The sequence below is a fragment of the Colletotrichum navitas genome (genome assembly GCF_030913465.1).
Source record: "Colletotrichum navitas strain CBS 125086 chromosome Unknown LY79scaffold_47, whole genome shotgun sequence".
NCBI classification, from domain to species: Eukaryota; Fungi; Ascomycota; class Sordariomycetes; order Glomerellales; family Glomerellaceae; genus Colletotrichum; species Colletotrichum navitas.
Genome location: NW_026850593.1, coordinates 1 through 21,440, shown reverse-complemented (window position 1 = coordinate 21,440; position 21,440 = coordinate 1). Strand labels below are relative to the sequence as shown.

At 54.7% G+C, this 21,440-nt stretch overlaps 9 protein-coding genes across 9 annotated transcripts; 5 read left to right on the top strand and 4 right to left on the bottom strand.

Annotated features, from left to right (window-relative positions):
- Positions 1-16: 16 nt before the first annotated feature.
- Positions 17-1,555, top strand: LY79DRAFT_591661 (uncharacterized protein; the record flags this gene model as incomplete). Its single annotated transcript, XM_060561310.1, has 5 exons — positions 17-180; positions 270-289; positions 342-424; positions 558-1,033; positions 1,111-1,555. 5 exons carry the CDS (start codon positions 17-19, stop codon positions 1,553-1,555), a joined length of 1,188 nt encoding a protein of 395 aa, XP_060412160.1.
- A 39-nt stretch (positions 1,556-1,594) lies between these two features.
- LY79DRAFT_275279 (uncharacterized protein) lies at positions 1,595-2,377 on the bottom strand. The gene has a single exon (XM_060552062.1). It carries the CDS (start codon positions 2,189-2,191, stop codon positions 1,691-1,693), a length of 501 nt encoding a protein of 166 aa, XP_060412159.1. The 5' UTR covers positions 2,192-2,377; the 3' UTR covers positions 1,595-1,690.
- Positions 2,378-3,727: 1,350 nt separating this feature from the next.
- Positions 3,728-5,885, top strand: LY79DRAFT_591660 (eukaryotic translation initiation factor eIF2A; the record flags this gene model as incomplete). The annotated part of the gene is made up of 2 exons (XM_060561309.1): positions 3,728-4,315; positions 4,377-5,885. 2 exons carry the CDS (start codon positions 3,728-3,730, stop codon positions 5,883-5,885), a joined length of 2,097 nt encoding a protein of 698 aa, XP_060412158.1.
- Positions 5,886-6,883: 998 nt separating this feature from the next.
- LY79DRAFT_275246 (uncharacterized protein) lies at positions 6,884-8,071 on the bottom strand. The gene is made up of 2 exons (XM_060552061.1): positions 6,953-8,071; positions 6,884-6,886 (listed from the first exon to the last, which is right to left on the bottom strand). Exon 1 carries the CDS (start codon positions 7,805-7,807, stop codon positions 6,992-6,994), a length of 816 nt encoding a protein of 271 aa, XP_060412157.1. The 5' UTR covers positions 7,808-8,071; the 3' UTR covers positions 6,884-6,886; positions 6,953-6,991.
- Positions 8,072-8,387: 316 nt separating this feature from the next.
- Positions 8,388-9,305, bottom strand: LY79DRAFT_591658 (uncharacterized protein; the record flags this gene model as incomplete). Its single annotated transcript, XM_060561308.1, has 1 exon — positions 8,388-9,305. One exon carries the CDS (start codon positions 9,303-9,305, stop codon positions 8,388-8,390), a length of 918 nt encoding a protein of 305 aa, XP_060412156.1.
- Positions 9,306-12,044: 2,739 nt separating this feature from the next.
- LY79DRAFT_591657 (kinase-like domain-containing protein) lies at positions 12,045-12,839 on the top strand (the record flags this gene model as incomplete). The annotated part of the gene is made up of 1 exon (XM_060561307.1): positions 12,045-12,839. One exon carries the CDS (start codon positions 12,045-12,047, stop codon positions 12,837-12,839), a length of 795 nt encoding a protein of 264 aa, XP_060412155.1.
- Positions 12,840-16,843: 4,004 nt separating this feature from the next.
- Positions 16,844-18,365, top strand: LY79DRAFT_559240 (uncharacterized protein). The gene has a single exon (XM_060558240.1). It carries the CDS (start codon positions 17,323-17,325, stop codon positions 18,154-18,156), a length of 834 nt encoding a protein of 277 aa, XP_060412154.1. The 5' UTR covers positions 16,844-17,322; the 3' UTR covers positions 18,157-18,365.
- Positions 18,094-18,966, bottom strand: LY79DRAFT_559239 (uncharacterized protein). The gene has a single exon (XM_060558239.1). The coding sequence runs from the start codon at positions 18,745-18,747 to the stop codon at positions 18,211-18,213; it is 537 nt and encodes a 178-aa protein (XP_060412153.1). The 5' UTR covers positions 18,748-18,966; the 3' UTR covers positions 18,094-18,210.
- Positions 18,967-20,819: 1,853 nt separating this feature from the next.
- Positions 20,820-21,338, top strand: LY79DRAFT_671221 (uncharacterized protein; the record flags this gene model as incomplete). The annotated part of the gene is made up of 1 exon (XM_060563888.1): positions 20,820-21,338. The coding sequence occupies one exon, from the start codon at positions 20,820-20,822 to the stop codon at positions 21,336-21,338; it is 519 nt and encodes a 172-aa protein (XP_060412152.1).
- Between the last annotated feature and the right edge of the window lie 102 nt (positions 21,339-21,440).

Sequence of the window (21,440 nt, the reverse complement as noted above, 5' to 3'; positions counted from 1 at the left end):
ACCGGAATTCGCAGTGATGACCAACTCCACAGGTCCGACCGGTGCGGCCCCGCCGCCTCCCGGGGTGACGCCCGACTTCGATAATCCGCGAGACGTCGGGCACACTTCCCACATTGTGTTCACGAGCTTTATTCAGGCCATCGTGGTATTCTTCTTCGCCTTACGCATCTATGTGAAGTGGTCGGTGAACGGGAAATTTCGATTAGAAGATTGTGGGTTCTGGCGTACACGTTCTGCCCTGATATCGTTTGGACTGACATGAGGAACAGGGAGTTGTCTGATTGGATGGGTAAGCTCCAATGCTGGCATCTGAATTTTACATCGGATTCTGATCTGTCCAGGTCTTCACCGTAATCATGAACTCGGCCGTTCTTATGAGTGCGTGTCCAGTCCGGAGGGGGCAGAATGGATGGCCACTAACGGCGTAAACAGAGATTCATTACGGTTTAGGATACCACATCTGGGAGCTCACCAAGAGTGAATTCGAACACCTTCAGCAGGTATCTTGGCACTGAGAAGCCGCCAAAAGACGTTCTCACTGACACGACCAACTGCAGTGGATGTATATCAGCTCCTTGTTGTATTCGCCGGCAGCGTTCTTCACCAAGACCTCTATCCTTCTCCTCACCGTGCGCGTCTTCTCCGTCGATGCGACTGTAGCCAGAATACTGCACCTTCTCCCGGTCTTTTTCCTGATTTGCTTTATCCCGGCAGAAATCGCAAAGGCTTGCGTATGCATTCCTGTGCAGTCGTTTTGGGACCAGTCAATCCCCAACTTCAAATGCATCGACCAGACAAAACTCTTCCTGTACGATAGCTCGTTATCAGCATTCTCCGACCTCATCATCCTGACCGTTCCCATGGTTTTGGCGTCAAGGCTGAGAGTTTCAACACTCAAGAAGATCAAGATTGTGGGCCTTTTGGGCACCGGCGGCGTGGGTGTTGCGGTGACGATCTACAGGTTATACCTGGTGAACAAATACGATAACACGAAGGATCCAACCATGGACTTTGTGCCGCTCGACTGGACAGTGTAAGTAAGCCTCTGGGCTCTGGGTTGCGAGCTGCCGCCTGCCAGCCTGCCAACTTTGACTGACCGCAATACAACAGGGCCGGAGAGCTCGGCATTGGTATAGTTTGCGCTTGCTTTCCCTCGATAAATCATGTTCTAGAAGAGCGTGCCGCTAGAAGGGCTTTGGCGCCCAAGGAGCCTCATGGACTGTCGCGATGGTGGAGGGAAACATCGAAAAGGTGTTCCGATGCCTTGTCATCTTGGGGTCAAGCACATGGGTGTAGGATGCCGGCTTCTAGGGGAACCGAGGAGGAGCAAAAATGTGACTCGGTCGGCGGTATTGATGCCACGCTCGAGTCAGAGAATGGCGAGCTCAAGAAATTGGATTACGACGTCGAGCTCGCAGCGGTGTCGGCATCGCACCTCACCCCTCACCTGGGGGAGCTGGTGGACTCAGAAGTGGGAGACCACGGCCAGAACCGTCTGACTCTGCTGCCTATTGTCAGGCGAAGCAGTCCTTTCAAGCTCAATCGCCGGCCATGAGACCATTCCTATCCTTTGTGTCGGTACAAGAGCACAGTAGCTCACATGGCCTAGCCTATCAAGAAGCACGACACGACCACCTAGAGCCATCCTAGCAGTGGTGCTCTAGACGGAAAACTCCAGCCCGATTGTCAATTACAGACGTATCCAATACCTGGCGTCGTCTTGCTGGCAGCATCGTCGCGGCCAGTCGACGTGGCGGACGAGGGTGGTCAAAACAAGGCACTTCGGCGGGGGAGGTTGAAAGATATCATCGTGGATGCTACTAATCAGTATGGTAGCGTGTAACAGGGCTCGATGCTCTGCCATCCGCGATAGGACCGAAGCTACGGCTATGGATGTTCTGGCGTCGCCGTTCTGTTCATCGGAGATAGGCAATCTTGGCAACGAATAGTAGTAGCTGGGATGGAACGAGCCGCCACCTGAGAGGGATCTCCACAGCCGAAGCATTGAGGAGAGGGCGGGATATGTGTGAGAAAGAAGCAATGGAGAGTGACAAAACGAGAGGAACAGGTCAGGAAAGATGTTGGTATAAATCAATAGAAGTCCAGCCCTCATTTGTTGCGTTGCGGAACTCTTGAAATTTGTCGTCGTGGCCGTGGTGACGGGAAACACCAAGCAAGGTGGTGATGACATAGACGACTAACTGACCCCAATGGAGGCTATGCAGAAGCCGGGAGTAAGACACGCCTTCCTGACGATGCAGAATTGATACAGCAACGCGACAGCAATTGGAGGTCTCAGTCTCACCTACAAGGCGAGTGGTCCGCTGTGCGGGTGCAGGGCCCAGGGGTGGCGGGAGGGCGCCTGCCTGTCTCTGTTTGCGCCATAAGCGGATGGAAAATATGTGATTGGTTGCATCTCAGGATAGACGGACATAAACATAGCTGACTAAGGGAGACGAGACGAGACGTCTTGGATACATCGCTTCAAGTTACTTACTTTGGTAGACTTATTTTATCACTATTTGCTACGTTGAAACGTCTTGTACGAAGAAACACGACTATTCAATTCCCCATGTTCCCCTAATATCCTAGGTGTGGCGGCGATTGGCTTCTGCATAACATTGCACAGAACACTGGGAAATCGCGAGGTGAGGTGCGCGGGTTCATCAGTACATTACATAAGCAAGTCACATTCTCCCTGAGTAAGTTGGTCCAAGGTACGTACTTGGTGCGCTGTGCCCAAGGCCATAAAGCAAAGGGACCTGAATCTCAACGCTGCTTCAAGGCTCCCAGTGCCCTGTATTAGAGTGAGGCGTGAGCTCGGGTAGGGAAGAAAAAAAAGTGGCCAGGGTGTGCCAGTCACAGCCAAGGCGAGCCGAACCTGGAGCGCAGAGGCGACGTCTGACGGGACGGGACTAGCTGGCAGAAGCCAGACAAGAGTGGGAAAAAAAAAATATTCACAAAATCCCACTTCCCCTTCTCTTCCCTTCCCCTTCTCTCCTCCAGCCCACACAACAACACGCACCGTTGCACGTCAACCCCCCCCTCCCCTTCAGGGTGCCTCTCCTCCCATTCCCTTTCTTTCCTCCTCGCGTTCTTCCCTAGTTTTCTTCCTTGGGTCTCCCCTATAGCCCAACGGCTCAGCTTCCCTTGAACTGTCGTCGTTCCCCTCGTCCGTCGTCCTTGTTGACTGTACGTGGTGTGTCTGTCCGCATCTCGGTTTCGAACCCCATCTCTGAAATTAAGATTGCCCCGACAGCTGTCGACCACCCATTCACACGTCATCCGTCCGCCGACAAGCTTCAAAGCCGACCCGACCGACGCTCAATCCTGCACCGCCGTATATTCTACAGTATTGCACCCGACGTCAGAACATCAATCAATCAAATACCTCTTGTTCCCTTCGACCGACGACGCCGAAGCAGATCAACAAACAAGGCTTTCTTTGCTGTAAGAATAAGGACTTTGCCCGGAATAACCCTCTCCCGTGGATATTCCCACGTCTTTTGCTCGCCTTAACGCAGCGGCCTTGCATCAAGCTCCGAGCCATTCCAATCTGCTGTCTGTCCCGCCTCGACGACTTCGATCTCGACGACGACGACGACGACAACTACCTCAGATTTCTGATCCCATTGAAGAAGAACCATCAATCTTACCCCAAGAACGTCATCCTTCCCCATCGGCACACCTGCTCTCGATACGATACACACTGTGACTTTGACTAGTCATGGCGTCCTCACAATTGCAGTTTGCCTACCGAACCCAGAAGGGCATCGGCCTGTTTGATGCTGCCCCGACCTACCAGCCTCTCGCTGGGTTCGCCAAGCCCGAAGGGAACCTCCGGTGTTGTGCATACTCGCCCTGTGGTCGCTACTTTGCCTGGGCGAGCCCCGAAGTTGTTACGGTTGTCGACGCATCCAACGGCCAGCAGGTTCTTGCCCTCCCCATCCTCAATGTTTATGAGCTCGGCTTCTCACCCCTCGGCACCTTCCTCGTCACCTGGGAGCGCCCTGGCAAGGACGAGAATGGAGATGCGACCAAGAACCTGAAGGTCTGGCGCACCGTCGAGGAGGGTCTTGCCGGCGCCGACAAGCTGCCCCTGGGCAAGTACGTCCAGAAGTCTCAGGGAGGCTGGAATCTTCAGTACACGGCCGACGAGAAGTTCTGTGCCCGCCAAGTCACCAACGAAGTCCAGTTCTACGAGAGTCATGACCTGGGCACCGTCTGGAACAAGCTGAGAGTAGAGGGCGTTGCCGACTTTGCCCTGGCACCCGGTCGCTCTCATTCTGTCGCAGTCTTCATCCCCGAACGCAAGGTTGGTGACGAGAACGCCGCCGCCGGATCCTGAAATTCACTTGCTAATGTTTACATGCCAGGGACAACCCGCCGCCGTCAAGGTCTACAACGTGCCTCAGTTCACATCGCCCATTTCTCAAAAGACTTTTTTCAAGGGCGACAAGGTCCAGCTTAAGTGGAACAAACTGGGTACCAGTATTCTCGTGCTGGCCCAGACCGACGTCGACAAGTCCAACAAGAGCTACTACGGCGAGACCACGCTCTACCTGTTGAGCGTCAACGGCTCTTTTGACGCCCGTGTGAGTCTCGACAAGGAGGGTCCCATTCACGATGTGACCTGGTCTCCGAACTCCAAAGAGTTTGGCGTCGTCTACGGATATATGCCTGCCAAGACCACCATCTTCAACCACCGAGCCGTCGCGACGCACTCGTTCCCCTTGGGCCCTCGCAACACCATCATCTTCTCGCCCACTGGACGTTTTGCCCTTGTTGCTGGCTTCGGTAATCTAGCAGGCCAGATCGACGTGTACGACCTTGAGAAGGACTTCCGTAAGCTGCATACCATCGAGAGTGGCAATCCCAGTGTTTGCACGTGGAGCCCCGATAGTCGTTATATCATAACGGCCACCACCTCTCCGCGTCTCCGTGTCGATAACGGCATCAAGATCTGGCACGTCAGCGGTCCCCTCATGTACAATGAGGACATGGTTGAGCTGTACCACGTTGTTTGGAGGCCCCAGGATACCGACAAGGTTGCGGGTGGAGATCCCCTGAACCCGGTTCCCACCCCGCACGCCTCTGCGGCTACCTACCTCGGCACTGTCAAGACTCCCAGCAAGCCTGCGGGAGCTTACCGTCCTCCGGGCGCCCGTGGTCTCGCCACCCCGCTTCATTTCAAGCGAGAGGACGAGGGCGGTGCGGCTCACGTCAGCATGAACAACGGCTCTGCGGCCATCGGACCTAACGGGTTCGGACGCCCTCGTCGTGGCGTGCCTGGCGCTGAGTTCGCCGGCGTTCCCGGTGCCACCCCCAAGGTTCCCGGAGCCGACCCCGCCGCCGATGGCGATGAGAATTTGTCAAAGGCGGCGTTGAAGAACAAGAAGAAGCGGAACAACAAGAAGAAGGACGGCGACGCGAACCCCGAAGGCCAGAACGGCGGCGGTGCTTCGCTTGCCCCGCCTCGCGATTTCGGCCCGGGAGCGGGCCACGAAGGTCGCAGCCCTGAGCGCCGTGGCGGTGCCGGAGGTAACAACAGACACCGCAGCCGCTCTCGTAACCCCGGTGCTGGTCAGCATCGTAACAGGAGCAACACCCACCGGGGCCAGAATGGCGCGCCCCAGGTGCCCAATGTCCAAATCCCCAATGCGCAAGCGCAACAGGCCGCTCCCGTGGCTGATGCCGGCGGTGACGCCTCGCAAAACCCGAATGCGAAGAAGATTCGCAGCCTGCAGAAGAAGGTGCGAGCCATTGAAGACCTCGAGATGAGACTGGCCGGGGGCGAGAAGCTCGAGGATACTCAAATGAAGAAGATTGGCACCAAGTCTTCTGTGCTCAAGGAGCTGGAGGCTCTTGAGAGGGAGGGACACTAATTGTTGAGCTCTACCCACCAGCAGAGACAGGGACAGGATGGAGGTGCCCTTGTAGGAACATGCTGGGACGTCGACCGAGGCAAAACCTGCCGGGCCAACAGCCGGGTAAGGTGGCTTCCCCGAATCCCTAAGAGTTGGACGAGCTGGGTCTGGATTACGCTTGTAAAGAATCAGGAAAATGGAAAATGGAAACTGCAAGACGCACTGCGTCTATCATCGAGAAGCAGCCCCCCTTATAAGTACCGTTTGTTAATGTTGTGCTTTGTGTGCTTAGCAACCAACTCTGGGGGCTTGATATTGTTGAGTGCGTTGCTTTGTTGAAGAAATGCAACTCAAATCTCGAGAGGTAAAGAATGCCATGGTTGGATGAGGAGCGTTCTCAATCCCTTCGTCAATGGTTCCGTAGGTCTCGACTTTGGGGTCGACCTGGGGTATCCGGGGGGTTTCCTTGCCTTAAAGCTGCCGCGCCCCTTCTCCAAGCCCCATCCCGGAAGTACCCATACTCTGACGTTCAAGGTGAAGTGAAGGTAGAGGAACTGGGGCCGTTTGTAGATGTCCTCGCCAGTATCTAAGCCAGAGGAGACGCGTATTAAACAAAAAAACGGGGGGGGGACCCGCAAGGCAAACGCCGACTCGGGCAGCAGGGGTCGGGGAGGGGCCCGCGGCGGGTATGGGGCTTTTCGGCTGACAGTCGGGGCGAGAACTGGGGGGCGGGGGGTCTAGACACTTTATTTGCCCGCCAAGCATACCTCCCACCAGATTGATTCTGTCTGCGTCGGTACGCTTTTCGATTGATGAGACATCTTTCATCTTTTCTCTCAGGGCGTCCGTCCCAGGCCTCGAGCCGTTCTGACAAGGACGTGTCGTGGGCCCTGCCGTCCTCGCCATCGGATGCTTGCTTCTCGAGGAAGTCGATGCGGCATCGATGGTCAGACGGGTTTCGGGGCTCATGTTGAACCCAACGAGCAACACTGAGTATACCCACGATTTGGTTCATCCAAGTAAGCGTTTGCCAATCATATCTAGGCGGCGATGGTCTGTCTCCATCCTAAAGTAACAATTGAAACTGTTCATCATCGTCATCATCATTACCACCATCATCATCATCACACCGCACAACGTTGTCGCTTGGCACATTCCCGTCCAGCCTCCGTCCTCCCATGTTCCTCGCGCTGCCCCTTCAGAATAGGCGAAGTGAGGTTCTGCCGCCGCAACAGCACGACGTCGTACTCCCTGAGCTGCTTGGCGGGGCCCTTGTCCATCCGGCACTTCTGCAGCCTCACGCCCAGGACGCCCCGGATCCTGCGGACCGTCTGGTACTCGGCCAGCTCGTTGCTCGTCAGGGTCGCCTGGCCCCCGAGGAGGTTCCTTCGCGCCCGCTTCACCCGCAGGTAGAACTTGATGAGGGGCAGCGCGACGTCGAGGTTCTCCACGATCCAGCACACGTTCTCCTTGGTGGCGCCCTGGGTCCCAAAGACCTCGTCGACGCACGAGGCCATGTCCTCGTACCGCGCGGCCGTCTTGTTGTTCTGCTTCTCCAGCGGCCTGACGTTCCTCGTCACGTCGAACGGCTCGGGCGTGTGTAGCCGGCGGCCGTTCCCCTCGAACCAGGTGAACATTTGCAGCTCCCTTACGTCTGCATCCGCCTTGGCGATGGCGAAAGGGTCCCTTTGGGGGTTGGGCGTCGCCGCGAAGGCCGTCCAGACGGCCAAGCTGGATTTGCGGGAAACGACGCGCACCAGGGCGCCGATCTTTCCGGTGAGCGTCTCGAGGTCGTCTGCGTCGTTGGGCAGCGGCACGACATCAGCAGGGAACGGCGGAGTATCGTCAAAGTCAATGAAGGACGTAGGCTCGTCACAGCCCGGCTTCGCCTCGGCCTCAACCTCAGCCTCAGGCAAGGATCTCTTACGGCTGATCGTCATGGTGGTTCCAGCTACATGGGTCGAACTCGCAAGCGGGCTTCAGCTGTGGGAAAGATATGTAGGTACGATAAAGTGAACTATAAAAAGAAGGCGGCCAGGAAAGCAGTTCACTCGTCGGCTCCCTACCCCTTTCTTGGGTGCATGTGATGTGTTTATCTAATTGGAGGAGACGAAGCCAAGGTCCGAGGCTAAACAAACATGCACAGGCCAATGAGGGTCTTGGCACCAACAGAATGATGCGATGAAACGGCCGGAAGACGAAGAGTGAGCATTTCCGTTGGTTCCCTCTGGCGAAAGGTTAAAGGTGTGAAGGTTAACTGACTATTAGAGTTGCCAAAGCCGTCATCTTTTCGCGGGGTGACTAACGGCTGCGCAATGCGAGCTGAACCTTGATTTCCGCGCCGCAGACGCGTTCGAATTACGAATTAAGAAACTTGTCGCGATAGCAATCGAGCAAGGCCCTCCTCGGTGGGGGCGGTGCTTATAGTCTCCGCAACTCCCCTTTCGAAGAGCTCATTGTGTGTCCTTCGCTCTTAGCCCCACCCCCCCCCCCGTCAAGATGGATTTGAAGGTCTCTTCGTCAAGGTTGAATAGCGTCGTTCAGTCTCTTGACCGCGCTGCCGAGCTTCTCCAACTTGTTCTCGAGTTCGTTGAGTTGACGACTCGTCTCCCTCCGCTTCTGGGTCGAAAATGCGACGCAGGACTTCGCAACAGAATCCACCGCCTCCTGCAGGGCTGCCAGGCATTCATGTTCATGGGCTGGTGCCTCGGCTGGTTCGATTGATGCCATGGTCTGAACGAGAGTCAGAGCGAGGGGCGCCGGATCGGCCACGGCAGCGTCGGCCGGCGGGCTCTCAGGTCTGACAAACCGGCATCGGCGGCCTCGACGACGACCATAGTATCCTCTCGCTTCAAAGGGACCCTCGCTCTCCGTCTCAGAGTCGACTAGAATAATGGGACTGGATTCGCCACTTTGAGTTGGCGTTATCAGGGCGGCAGCGGCTCGCTTGGGCGTCGAAGCCAACGGCTTCGCGTTGGACCGGCAGAACCCAAAGACCTCGTTTTCGGAGTCCTCACTCTCATAAATGAAGTGCTTCCTGGCCTTCTTTGGCGACTCGATCCGTCTGGGTGCTTCAACTCTTCTCTTCGTTTCTCGACTGTGTGCCACGAAGATGGCATCGGGCGCTCCTTCACTGGACTCGCCCTCCCCACTCTCTGCGGCGAAACTCTGCCGGAGGTTGAGGCCATCTTTCGTATCCTCACCGAAGTCTTCATCCGCCTCTTCGCCAGATACATCATCGTCGTCTCCGCCGTTCTTGATGAGTTTTGTGTATAAAAGCGCAGCGTCTTTGCGCCAAGTCTTGAGGATATCGCTCGCCGTCAATAGATTTCTCTTCCAACCCGCCACTTGCACCAAAGGGTACTTGATTTGGACAAGGTTAGTCATCGCCATGTTGGCATTGTCGCCGTTCCACCAGAACGAGTGTGCGGTGGGCATCAGATGAGCGACGTAGCATTCAGAGAGCAGTTGCTGATCAGCATCGTCGAGCAGTTGGCTTGCAACATCGGGATATTGGGAGTTCCATTGATCGATAGTGTGGGTCAGGGCAAGGAAAGCTAGTTGATCGTCTAGAGAAGCATGATGGCCTCCTTGGGGGCGGCGAGGTACCATACTGAATAATGTCAACTGCATACATATATAGAGCGGTCTGGCTCCTAGTAAAAGACTTACGTTTTGGTTGAGGCCGAGGCCGAGTCCAAGGGTGAAGAGTTGTCGCCTGCTCCCAAGAAAGAGCGATAGTGAGGCCGTAGTCGGGGGGGGGGGGGGGGGGGGTAAAGGAGAAACGGAGAGGGAGTCATGCGTAGCAGCGAATTCGATATCGAGACCGGTGACTCCTTTCTGTTTGTGTGACCGATATTGAAATGTGGCGGTTGTGGTTTAGGGCATCAACGCGCTCGAGAAGGCTGGCTGCAGCTGGGATCCGTCCAGCAAAGCAAAGGAGTGGAAATAGAAATATCAAAACAAAACAAGCTATTATAAGATATTAAGGTGAGGAGAAAAGTCAGATGGATACCCTAATCCAAAATTCAAAGGTGACTCTGGGAAGGGACGACAAGCACATTCCTGGTCCCTTCCATCTTAAGAAATACCCTCAGCTGCGATGCCGTCAACTGAGACGTAGGCCAATCGTGAACTCTGAGAACGGCCCCTGCGAATTAAATGCTGACATTTTGTGATTCAGCTGATAATGCCTGTCTCTTTGTCAATGAGATACATAGTCTTGATAACCTGGGATACTGAAACAAAGTACCTCCTCTCTTTAACAAATGTATCTCTGTGTTGGTTAAAAACAACGGAAAAAGATCAATCATTCCCAAACCTTGTATTAATCTAACATGAGCCTCATGATCTGCTGAATGTTTGATCAGAATATGTGTAGCTTGGACTTTTGCGAATCACCAATGCGAAGTCGCCCAAAGCGTATGGCAGAGCTCGTCAACCCAATGTTATTTATACCTCAGGGTCTTTGCCGACGTGTCCATCGTCCCCTGCCGCGCGGTATCTTTTGCAATTAGGCTCACCGGCTGGTGGTAGCTGCTTCTGTCTCTTTCTTCAAGGGACGAAAACTCCATTCAGGGAGGCCTCCGTACAAAATCCGGACTTTGCATTTGTATTTCTCAATGCGGGTCTTCGTGGGCTTAGACGCTTTCAAAGGAGCCAGGGCTTTCTTTCGTGAAGGTCATCGGAGCACGACAATGATTCGGCCGAGTCAATCGGATAGAGAGATTCAGGGGTCGAACTGTGGCGTAGGCATCACAGCGCCTCTATCGTATTTAACAAAGATGAACCCTGTTTTGTGGTCATCACGCATCCTGGGGAGCTCGTACACCGAAAAAATGGAGAAATCCGGCGCAACCGGGCCTTCATCTTGGTATGCTTCTCGACAAGGTGCACCGCATCTTTCCATCCTTCCTCCGGGCCGCATCGTTCTTTGACACATACTTCATCGAGGAGACAGGGACATTGGGCGTCATGACAGCGAGGCCCATAATGTCTTACGACTATGTGAAAAGGTTGTAAACCAAGAATACAAGATAGCGAAGGGGGGGTCTTTCTTGGGTGACCAAATTCTGTTCCTAAAGGCCTCGGCCTCAAGCGAATGAGCAAATCGGACGGGGCGTAATTCCGTCTTGAGCCCCCGACTAGGAGATGCCGCAGGTCGGGCCTTACAAACCGTATGGATCAACACCTTTTCGCTCCTTGCGACCTTTGATCCATGTAAGCGAAGCATCCAGAAGGCTCGGAAACGAGAGGCTATCTCAACATCGTCTACCACCGAACCAGCTACATCCGACACGTTGGAGAAGTTCATCCTTGTTGTCAACGATCACCGGAAAACACTATAACTATATAATAAATTATACATTCTATGTTCTCTCACATACGACCACACCCACTGGAGAACTCGGGATCCCGTCCGCTCTCCCATAGATAAGCCAGTGAGGGCCGGATTAGTAGTTGAGTCGGTGACGATCAGCGAATACCTGGTGTTGTATGTTTTATAGTTTTGTTCTTTTAGTTGAGAGGAACCCTGTAACCCACATAACTCCGCTACGGGAAGAGGCCGAGGATCTATTGCAAATCGAGATCGCCATCGGACACGGAAATTCGTTGCGCGCGGTTCCGAAGCCTACTCGGTGTGTCCGGCGCCTAGGCGAAGCTTCGGGGAAGTGGGGCACCGTGATAAGTGGAGCATACGCCGGTTTGGCCATGCTCTCACACCTCACGGATAAGCGCCCGGCAAACGATGCCCCCGCTCCGTCACATCCACAGTCATGGACGGCCCTGGCTTAATACTTTCACAAGGCGAACGGCTTGTCGCAGCAAATCTCCCACAGAGACGTGCTGGTACCCAAAGCTTTCAGAGATGCCAGCGCACTGAGTCACTTTGCCGTCACCTGCATCACCTGCGATGTTTTAGAATCATACTGCGTGGCTGCATCTCAGACTCACCAATAACGAAGACAAGTTCCGTTGGCGCCGTTTCCAACGATGCCTCCAGCGCTTCCCAGTCGGTAAGGATACTGGGATGTGACGCCACCTGCCACACACCGCCGGCCGAACTACGCGCTGCATATTTCAGCTATTGAAACTGCTGACATCTCTTCCATTTATGATGCAAAACTGCTAAAAAAAATACCTGCTTCGACGCCTGCCTGACATTCCGTCGCCACCATGGAGATGATCAAAAAATGCGAGGTTTTCCAGAGAGAGCCCGACGGCAAAATACACTACCGTTGCACGGAAGGCATTATAAGATGGGACAACAAACTTTACGTCGCACGATGGCAAGGCCGGCAGTTGAACCCGTCCAGGTTCGCCGACCTCGAGAACCCGAAGCTTTTGAAAACCGAGGATCGAGGGCCTTTGGTGGAACCCAGCTGGACGTTGGCGCCAACCGGTGGCGTCTACTACATCAAGACGCCTAGCTTGTTCGATTACCGAGGCGAAGTCGAAGACATGATCCGGCGAGAAATCGAGACATACGAGACACTCGAACGGCACCCTCATCCGCACGTCGTCCGCTACCACGGCTATCGCGAGAACCGTGGACGGGTTTCTGGTCTCTGTCTCGAACGATGCGCGCTGACTTTGGCGGAGAAGGTCGACCCGCGCCACTTGAACAAAAACGAGTTTTTGTCGAGCGGCCGACTTCTTGTAGATGACACTCTACATCTGGATGGTATTCTCAGCGCAGTCGCTCATCTTCACTCCCTCGGCCTTGTTCACAACGACATAACACCTTCCAACATCTTGATTGCCGAAGACGGCGGCCTGCTCCTTGGTGACTTTGACAGTTCCTGTCGCATCGGAAAACCGTTGATGGACGGATCTACGGGAACCAAGAGAACGCATGGATGGCACGACCCAAATATAACCCTTGCCTCTCCACAGAACGACCTGGACGCTCTCAAGGAGTTGCAGACATGGCTGATTGGCTCATCCACCAATGACTTTATTTTCAAATAGGAGTGCAATCACTGGCTTATCTATGAGAGAGCGGACGGGATCCTGGGTTTTCCAGTGGGTATGGTCGTATGTGGTGGTTTATGGGAGTTGTAGAGGTTGTATCGGGCCTCTCAACTGAAAGAAGGAAAAGTGCGAAGCATATAATACCGAGCATTCACTGATCATCGCCGACTCGATTACTAATCCAGCCTTTATGAAGCCTTAGTCTTGGGAGTCTTGACTTCCTTCTCTTGAGGTTTTGCACTTCCATCGTCGGAAGGCAGGCAAATCCCCCTTTGGGCCTCACCTTGAAAATGGCAGGTATTACCTTGCAGAGAGCTAGCTACGTACGGTGTACCTCTTCAGCCCTGTGACGCGTGTCATACGATTTCCAGAAAAAGCAGAACTGAAGCACCCTCATTCCCAGAACCACCTTCCACCTTCATCTACTTCTCTCTTGCCACTTCTTGACGCCATGCATGCCACCGTGCGAAGTTTTGTAGTTGAATGGTTCTCCTGCTTGAAATCCTCAAGATTCCGTGAGTTTTGGTTCAATTCCTCTCGGGAGAATGGTGGAATGACCATTTTGCCTGCAAACCTACACATGTGTTGCTCGCCCAGGACCATGGAACTAGAAAAGAAAACGTTGCGGATATTTTGGTACTAGTGACACCCTGATAGCACCTAGACTGAAAATAACTTTAAAAAGGGAACAAGTTCAAAAAAGACTCCCCTGCTCGGAGGAGTTAGTCTCCCTCAGAATTGGATGTTCTTAGCATCTTGCAGTTCTCCTGCACGCTAGGTTGGGTTTACAAAATCATCATCGGGACTGTGTTGAAAATGTTCAACACTTTTGACATTACATACAAGAAGACATCTGGGGGGGAGATGATACTGCTGGCTTTGGTTGAGGGAAGAACGGGTGTGCCTCTTCCTGCTTGTGATGGGAGTCGGTGTTCCGTCAAGGAAGGTCGATGCCCCCCCTGCGGGGAGGTGCATGCTAAGTTGCCCTGAGAACGGTGATGAGAGAAGCAATGCGGAGCAGCTTTTGCCTCCATAGAGGTAGCCGTAAGACTCCCAGCATTGTGATTCTGAGTTCTCTGTCCTTTTTTCTTTCACCCAAGAAGAATGCCCGATGTCCGGCTGTTCTATCTAGAGCTATAGATAGGATCAACAGACCCTCTGGAGCTGGACACCAGTTGTTAGTTCTAGACGTGGGAAATTAATGTCACAATTGAGTAGCCCCTCGACTCCGTTATCCGATAGCGGCGCATGCGAATATACTTACGGCTCGGGCTCAGCGAGCGACTGAACTGGAAGAAGAAGCTGACTGAGAAGCAGGTCGATGTCAGCGCCTTTCTCCAACGGCCCCGCGGCAGTCAGCCAGGAGGACCTTCCGCATGTCGAGAGGGCCACCGGTCTGGCTCTGGTCGAAGAAGGAGGCAACAGAACAGAAGAAAATACCTACCTGGTCCGAGGAAGGGTCCGTAGATGGAAAGAATGGAAAGAACATCTACTACTGTGCGAGCATCTGTGGTTTAATTGGGGTGGCCTCGATAATCTGTCGTTTCTCACCATCTGAGTTCGATTCTCCCATGATGCGAGCAGTTCTGTCTGTTTTGTCTCAAGGACCACGCACTGCACCCCAGAGCCAACCGTGGAAAGATAAGGTGTGCAAGATCGCGGTTCTTTTGGTACCAACTAAATCCAAGAAACATGCAAAAAGAGAAACCCCCGCCAGTCTTTTACAGAGTCAAGTGAACGCCTTTTCAGGGTACCAACCTAGCTTTACCCTCTGGTTTTGTTTGTTGCGGGTAGGGCCCCCGCATTCATCATGTGTATGACACTGTACTGTGTTGAGAATTTCTGCTTAACTTGACCCTTATATACCTATCTTCTTAGGTACGAGGGAGGGAAGGGCGTCTCATCGCGAACACCTCCCAGCTGAATGTAGGTGTCACAGGGTGGCAATCCCCTACCTGTGAGATAGGCTATAGGCCTTATAAGTGGTGTTGACAGCAGTGCTCATGAGGAAAACTCGAGCATTGGTGGACCTTTGGCTCAGTTGGTTAACCCAACCCGGCTGACTTGTCTATTGGCAGGACGTCACTGTCAGCGTCCTGTTACATCCACCCTGTTGCTTCTGATACCTTGTCTCTAGGCCGATTGAAAACATATTTCTCGTGACAAGCAATCAGTTTATGTGATAAACTGAGACTTCTAGAATACACTTGCCCCTTGCCTTGTCCTTGAAGTGGACCAACTTGCACAATATACCTTTGTGGCCTCGTCGAGCGGAGCGCTGGAAGATCCCTGCCCAGACAAATGGACGTTGGCGCTATCCCCTATCACCAACCCTCCCATGCGCCAACAGACTATTTAACTGCCTGAGACATACTTGCACACAGAACCATATATCCTGCCTTGCCAATGTAGGTAGCGCTAAGAAGAAGGGGAAAAGGGGGTGAGGGTAGGTGATGATGCGGATTTAAGAACTGAAATCCTGTTCGTAACTTCCTACTTTCCAGAAGTAGGATAAATAGAGAGATGGGGAGTATACGTATCTGAACGCTATTTACTACAATCAGTACAATATAACACAGGAAAAACAAAGGAACACTGTTTCGCTTGGGATTCATTACTTTGTTCTGTACAGTGGGGCCAAGATAGGAGCTTTGCCTTCCAATGATGTAGGTATCATGCTTCACATCCAGGACGTCAAGGCTCTCACAGCTAAGACTTCATGAGGGCCAGATCAGTAGTTGACTCAGTGACAATGAGCAAATACTTGGTGGAAAAGCTCATCCTTTTTGTTAATCGCCAGAAAACACTGTAACTATATAATAAAGCATACGAGGTCATTCTCTCACATACGACCACACCCACTGGAGAACTCGGGATCCCGTCCGCTCTCCCATAGATAAGCCAGTGAGGGCCGGATTAGTAGTTGAGTCGGTGACGATCAGCGAATACCTGGTGTTGTATGTTTTTTTGTTTCTATTTCGCTTTTCTCGGGTACAATCTCTCTGGTTGGCTCCGAATCGTACAAGAGAAAATGTGGAGAAACCAGCTACTGTCGGTGACGGTTGGGGAGGCGTGGAACCGTGGGACATGGGCCTGGAGGTTCAAGTCTTCAAGGCGAGCTTGCACCGACAACCGCCGTTTGCCCTAGAGTCCTCGGCATGCGACGAAGTACTCTATGCTCGGGGCGTAACAGTGGATGTTGTCAGCGAGGTTGACCAGCCGTGACCTTTATCCCTTTCACACATACTATAGCTACGAATAAGAGCCAACGATGACTCGGTGCTGGTGTTTTTTGGGGTGGGTGCGTGAAGCGACCCTGTCCTGCTTGGTCGTCCCCTCCCAGGCTGCAGGGATTATATAGCTCACGACCATCGTTTACAAACAAACACCCACAACACTTATGGACTAGGCATGTTTGGAAATCTTGCACGGAGCCCTCGAAAGACGAAAAGCTGTTGGCCTGGAACCTGCTTCCTGGAGAACCCCATGTTGCATTTGGTTTTGGATGCCCCTTGATGGCCATCGTTTTGCGTTGGAGACAGAACAGTGCTTTGTTGATGCTGCTGCGAAGAGGGCCCGCGGACATTCAGGCAGCACCCCCCGGTTCACGGTTCAACCTCTTCGCCAAACAACATGCGCCATGAGGAAACAAGAACTTGCCAATGGGAGTTTGTGTGAACCAACGGTTGCCACGTCCCAAGGGTACATGAGACCAGGACAAGCCACAGGGCGAGATAAACCCATTTTTTGCCTGACCCCTTCCAGGTTTCAGGAGTGCTACTGAAACCGGTGGGGTTCTCTTGGGGATGCCAGGAGCATCAACTTCCATCCCATGCCGATGGGGTTTTAGGGGGATACTTTAATTTTAAGTTTACGTCACTCAACCCATGGAAAACGAAGACCTAATCATTGTCGCGAGAGCTCCCCGATACCGTCGTCTTTGTCTTGCCGATTGATCAGGAAGTGGACGGAAAAGGCCAGAATGGTATCATCATCATCATCAGCAGCAGCAGCAGCAGCAGCAGCAGCAGCACTGTTGCCCTTGGCGGCAGCCCTCGCGTCTTACACGGTTGCATCGGAGGCCCAAGCGCCATTGCGCTGGGCGCAAACGTGCCCATGGACACCGCTGGACGAGTCGCTGCTGGAATGCTCGAGTTGGGACCTCACGACGGTAGACAGGAAAGGCGAGGAAAAGGACTCGGACCAAGAACGGAGGCGAACGAACGGAACGACGGACCCGGACCCGGAGCCCGAGCCGCTGGGCTGGACGGGCCCGCACGGGTGTGCGGGCAGCTACTGCCTGTACGCCAACCGCGGCTTCGCTGACGGGCGCGGCATCGTTATCATCTCGACACCGGAAAACGTTCAGAAAGTGAGGGACCTGGAGCAACACCTACAGAGCCAGCCTCTCGACGAAGAGGACCCGTCGTCGGGGGCACCGCCGTTCGAGATTAAGGAGGTCGAGGGCAAAGGCCTGGGCATGATCGCCAACAAGACGCTCGCGCGAGGCGACAACGTCATGCTCAAGACGCCCGTCTTTCTCGCCCACCGCGCCTTCATCGAGCGCACCCCGGCGGCGGACCGGCACACGCTCCTCGACGCCGTCGCGGGCTTTCTCCCGCCGGCGACGCGGGCCGGCTTCCTGGGCCAGATGGGCCACTTTGGCGGGCACCAGGTCAGCGACATCATGGCGACCAACTCGTTCCAGATGGACGTCGGCGGCGGCGCGCAGGGCGACGGCCACCACTACGGTAACTACCCCGAGGTGTCGCGGTACAACCACGACTGCCGGCCCAACGTGGCCTTCCGCATCGGCGCGGACCTGCGCCACCGCACCACCGTCGTCCGGCCGGTGAAGCCCGGCGAGGAGCTGACCATCACCTACCTCGACCCCCTCGCCACCCGTTCGGTGCGGCAGCACCGCGCCAAGCGGGCGTGGGGCTTCGAGTGCGGGTGCTCGCAGTGCGGGCTGGCCAAGAAGCAGGCGGCGGCGTCGGACGCGCGGCTGCTCGAGATCGAGGAGCTCGACAGGCTGCTCTCGGACGTGTCGGCGAGGGTGACGTCGGCCACGGTCGAGCGGTTCCTGAAGCTGCACGCGGAGGAGAGGCTGGAGGCCAAGCTGGCCGGGGCGTACACCACCGCGGCGCTCAACTTCAACCTCTTGGGCAAGAACAAGATGGCGGCCAAGTACGCCAGGTTGGCGGTTGAGGCGGGGACGATCGAGAATGGGCCAGAGTCGGAGGACGTCGAGGCCATGAAGGCGCTGGCGGCTGATCCGAAGAAGCACTTCACCTGGAGGGGGAGAGTCCGGTGATGGGCTATTGAGGCTCGCATCACCGATACTTAGGGTGAACTATTGCTGCAACCTTTACTGTTTCGACGCATCCCTGGACGGACCCTTTTCGATAGCCGAAGAGGTCGAAATCGTGGTCGGCTCGGCAATTGATAGCCTCTCGAGAGGCGATAGCCTGTGCCGGAGCCGGCTCGTTGGCCTGTTCGAAGAAGCATGACGGTCGCGCTGCCCTCCGATCGGCTTGACCCATTCCCGGGGACGATAAAACCAGTTCGCGCGTTCAGGTTCGACACGATTTGCAGATGCGGAAACTCGTGGAATGACTCGGGACACGGCGGAAAGAGGATACAAGGCCATCGCGGCGCCATTTACGCGCCGGCTGTTGGGGATAATAAGCATCTTTCGCACGGCCATGTATGCGATGTTTAAGAGACTGTCCCTTCCCCACATGCCGTGACACTGTGTTTTCTCTTCTCTCACAGACCGCGCGTGTCTTGCGCTTTGAACTTTGAACGCAGTCTCGCACGCGTGGCGAGGACGACCGACCCATGTCGGCACAGGCCTGCCGAAGCGGGCCCTTCGTCGTCTATCTCCGACGGGCCCCGCCGCCATGAATTTTCGGTAGACCCGGGCTGCGGGCCGCCGTGTTCTAGAAGGAAGATGAATGGGCGCGCAATGATCGGCAGCGCCGCCATCCTGTGGCTAATTCGATACAAGCGGCCGCGCGTGTTTTGTTTGAGCACGTCGTGTCCGCCGTGGGGCACTCTCCGTCTTTTTTGGATGCTTCCACAGATCGTCAGTCGTGTATATCCCCATGGGGCCGCCGCCACCACCACCACCACCGTTATACGAGGATAAATTGCAATCTGAGGCTGCGTGGGGAGAGTACAACTCTGGAAGTCTGTCTTTATCGCTAGCTGAAAGTTGAAAGACGTATCCCCACTATCAGCTATTTCGAGACCCGGCCGCTTTCAAAGACACGCGAGACGGGACCGGGCTGACCATGTGCTCGGCAAATGCGGGTTCGGTGAGTTCGGTGAGCTCGGTGAAAGAATGGTTCGCTGAAAAGCATGACTCGCCAGGACCGAGAAGCGCATTGCTGCATGATGGAGGAAAGTCGGGGCAGCCTTCTCGCAAACTGGACTCCTGCAGCAAGTTGAATGGCTTAATGCGACCGGGGAGAGCAAATAACCGGTTGCCGAGAGCCGTGGCTGAACAACAAGCGCGAAGTCGAACCGCCCGCACGTCGGTAATTGATGACAATTGTTGGATGATCAGCGGCCGGCGATAGTGCCTAGTGGTGGTGGTGGTGTCTCACACCATCATCCCGGCCGGGAGGATCGAGATCAGAGACATGCGATAGAAGGAAAGGGTGCGTGGTACCCAAGGGGAGGGCGGGGCGCCTTCCTATTCACTAATCGCACTTTTTTTTTTTTTTCTTTTCTCTTTTTCTTTTCCTAATGCGAATGACGGAAATGGAAAGTGCGCAGGTGCCGGTACAAGCGGGGGCCTCCTTCCTCCCGAATTTCAGAGAACAGTGGAAGGACCCACTCCGGAAGACCGACCAATGGCGGCGGCGCCGGGGTCCCGGCCAGCTTGGTTTGGTAGGTATTAACATAACCCCTCCTGCCTCCTGCGGAGTCCTGCCCTTCTACCAGCCTTCTAATCAGCCAATGACGTAGACGTGATGGTTGGTCTTCCCTCCATAATGCGTCTTGATTTCACCATGTTGCAATTCCAGCTCTTTGTTTCCCTCTATTTGCTCGCCTGGCCTGCTCCAAGTTGGGATGAGGATCCGCCAGTGGGCGCCCCGGTCAGTTGATGTCCCATTATCGGGCCACAACAGGTCAGTGGTCCGTCGATCCAGACAAAAGAACGGTTCGCTTCACCTCTCCCAAAACATTGTCAACGTCCCCCTCGGTAGGACAGCCAGCTCGTCGCCGGGATGAGGCCTGTTGCAAAGACCCGAATGACTTTACCCGCTTGAATAAAATAGACTTGAGTAGATGAAATACATTAAAACAAACAAGGCATCAAGATAGAGAATGTCAACACCTAGATTCAAATCGGCTTTAACCCCCAAAGCGGGACGCGAGTGGGAGTCGTCCCCCGGTCTATACCAAGGCGCTGTATATTGCATGCACACTTAAATCCAAGATCTACCTTGTAACGAGGGGGATCTGTACAACTATCTAGCTATTGATGCCCACCCACACCCTTTCCACAAATCTCACTCGGCTACTCAACTCGCTCGTGGCAGACTCGGATCACTGGTTCTGCACGGCATCCCTGCCCCTGCACGTCACATCCATATCGTCACGCAGCCATGACTTACTTGCACGCAGGCCCCTCCCAACCCCATCAATCCAGTACTTGCAGAGAGCAGGTTCTCGAGAATGACTCTTGCTAGCTGCATCCATGGAAAATATAGTAGTCCCTCTGCTCTGCAAGAGCGTTACTTTAGACCTGGGTTGTCGTCATTCGACTGTCGTTAACCTGATACTATATAGCATTCGTATCTCTCCCCCATCCCCGTTCCGAGGAGGAGTGTGAGCCGTCATCTAGTCTTCCATCCATCTCCCCGCGGGTGCTAAACCTCCTTCATCATACACCACCGGGCAAACACTTACACAAACATAACATACACACTCACAAAACGAAACACACCCACGTACGATCACGCAATGGCGCCAGTGTCGTCAGTCTCCGATTCTCTCGCCGGCGCCGCGGCGGCCCTCCACCCCACGCGGACCTTCGCGCAGCCCCTCCGTGACCTCCTCGCCCGCCAGGTCGTCACCACCGTTACCGCGACCCCCGGGACGACGGAGGATGGCGCATCCGACAACGAGCTCAGCGGCGGCGCCATCGCCGGCATCGTCCTCGGCTCCATTGCCGGCTTCCTCTTGCTCCTGTGGATCGTCAGGTCTTGCGGCATGTGGAGCCGCCCCAACGACTGGGGCGAGAAGGACATCTACGACGACCGCCGGCATCGCGGCCGGTCGCCCGCCGACCGCCACCGGAGAAGCCACCAGCATCGGTACCACCACGAGACGTCACGCTCGCGGGACCACTACCCCTCTACGTACGAGATCAACGAGGTCCGCTATTCACAGCCCGTCGTCTACGACAAGAGGAGGATGAGCTCGCCCCCCGTGCCGCCTGCCAATGTCTACCGGAGCAGCCGGAGCAGGACGAGATACTAGGTGTGGGCCGGTCGATCGCCACGTGCACTGTACTAGAGCAGGTCTCCTCTGGGGACATGATTGGGTCGCCCAGGCGTACGGTGTTACTTGAGCGGCAATTTT

Excerpts from the sequence above, each read along its gene's own strand:
- LY79DRAFT_275279 (XM_060552062.1), bottom strand. The coding sequence starts at position 2,191 with ATGTCATCACCACCTTGCTTGGTGTTTCCCGTCACCACGGCCACGACG.
- LY79DRAFT_559240 (XM_060558240.1), top strand. The coding sequence starts at position 17,323 with ATGATCGCCAACAAGACGCTCGCGCGAGGCGACAACGTCATGCTCAAG.
- LY79DRAFT_559239 (XM_060558239.1), bottom strand. The coding sequence starts at position 18,747 with ATGGCGGCGGGGCCCGTCGGAGATAGACGACGAAGGGCCCGCTTCGGC.
- LY79DRAFT_275246 (XM_060552061.1), bottom strand. The coding sequence starts at position 7,807 with ATGACGATCAGCCGTAAGAGATCCTTGCCTGAGGCTGAGGTTGAGGCC.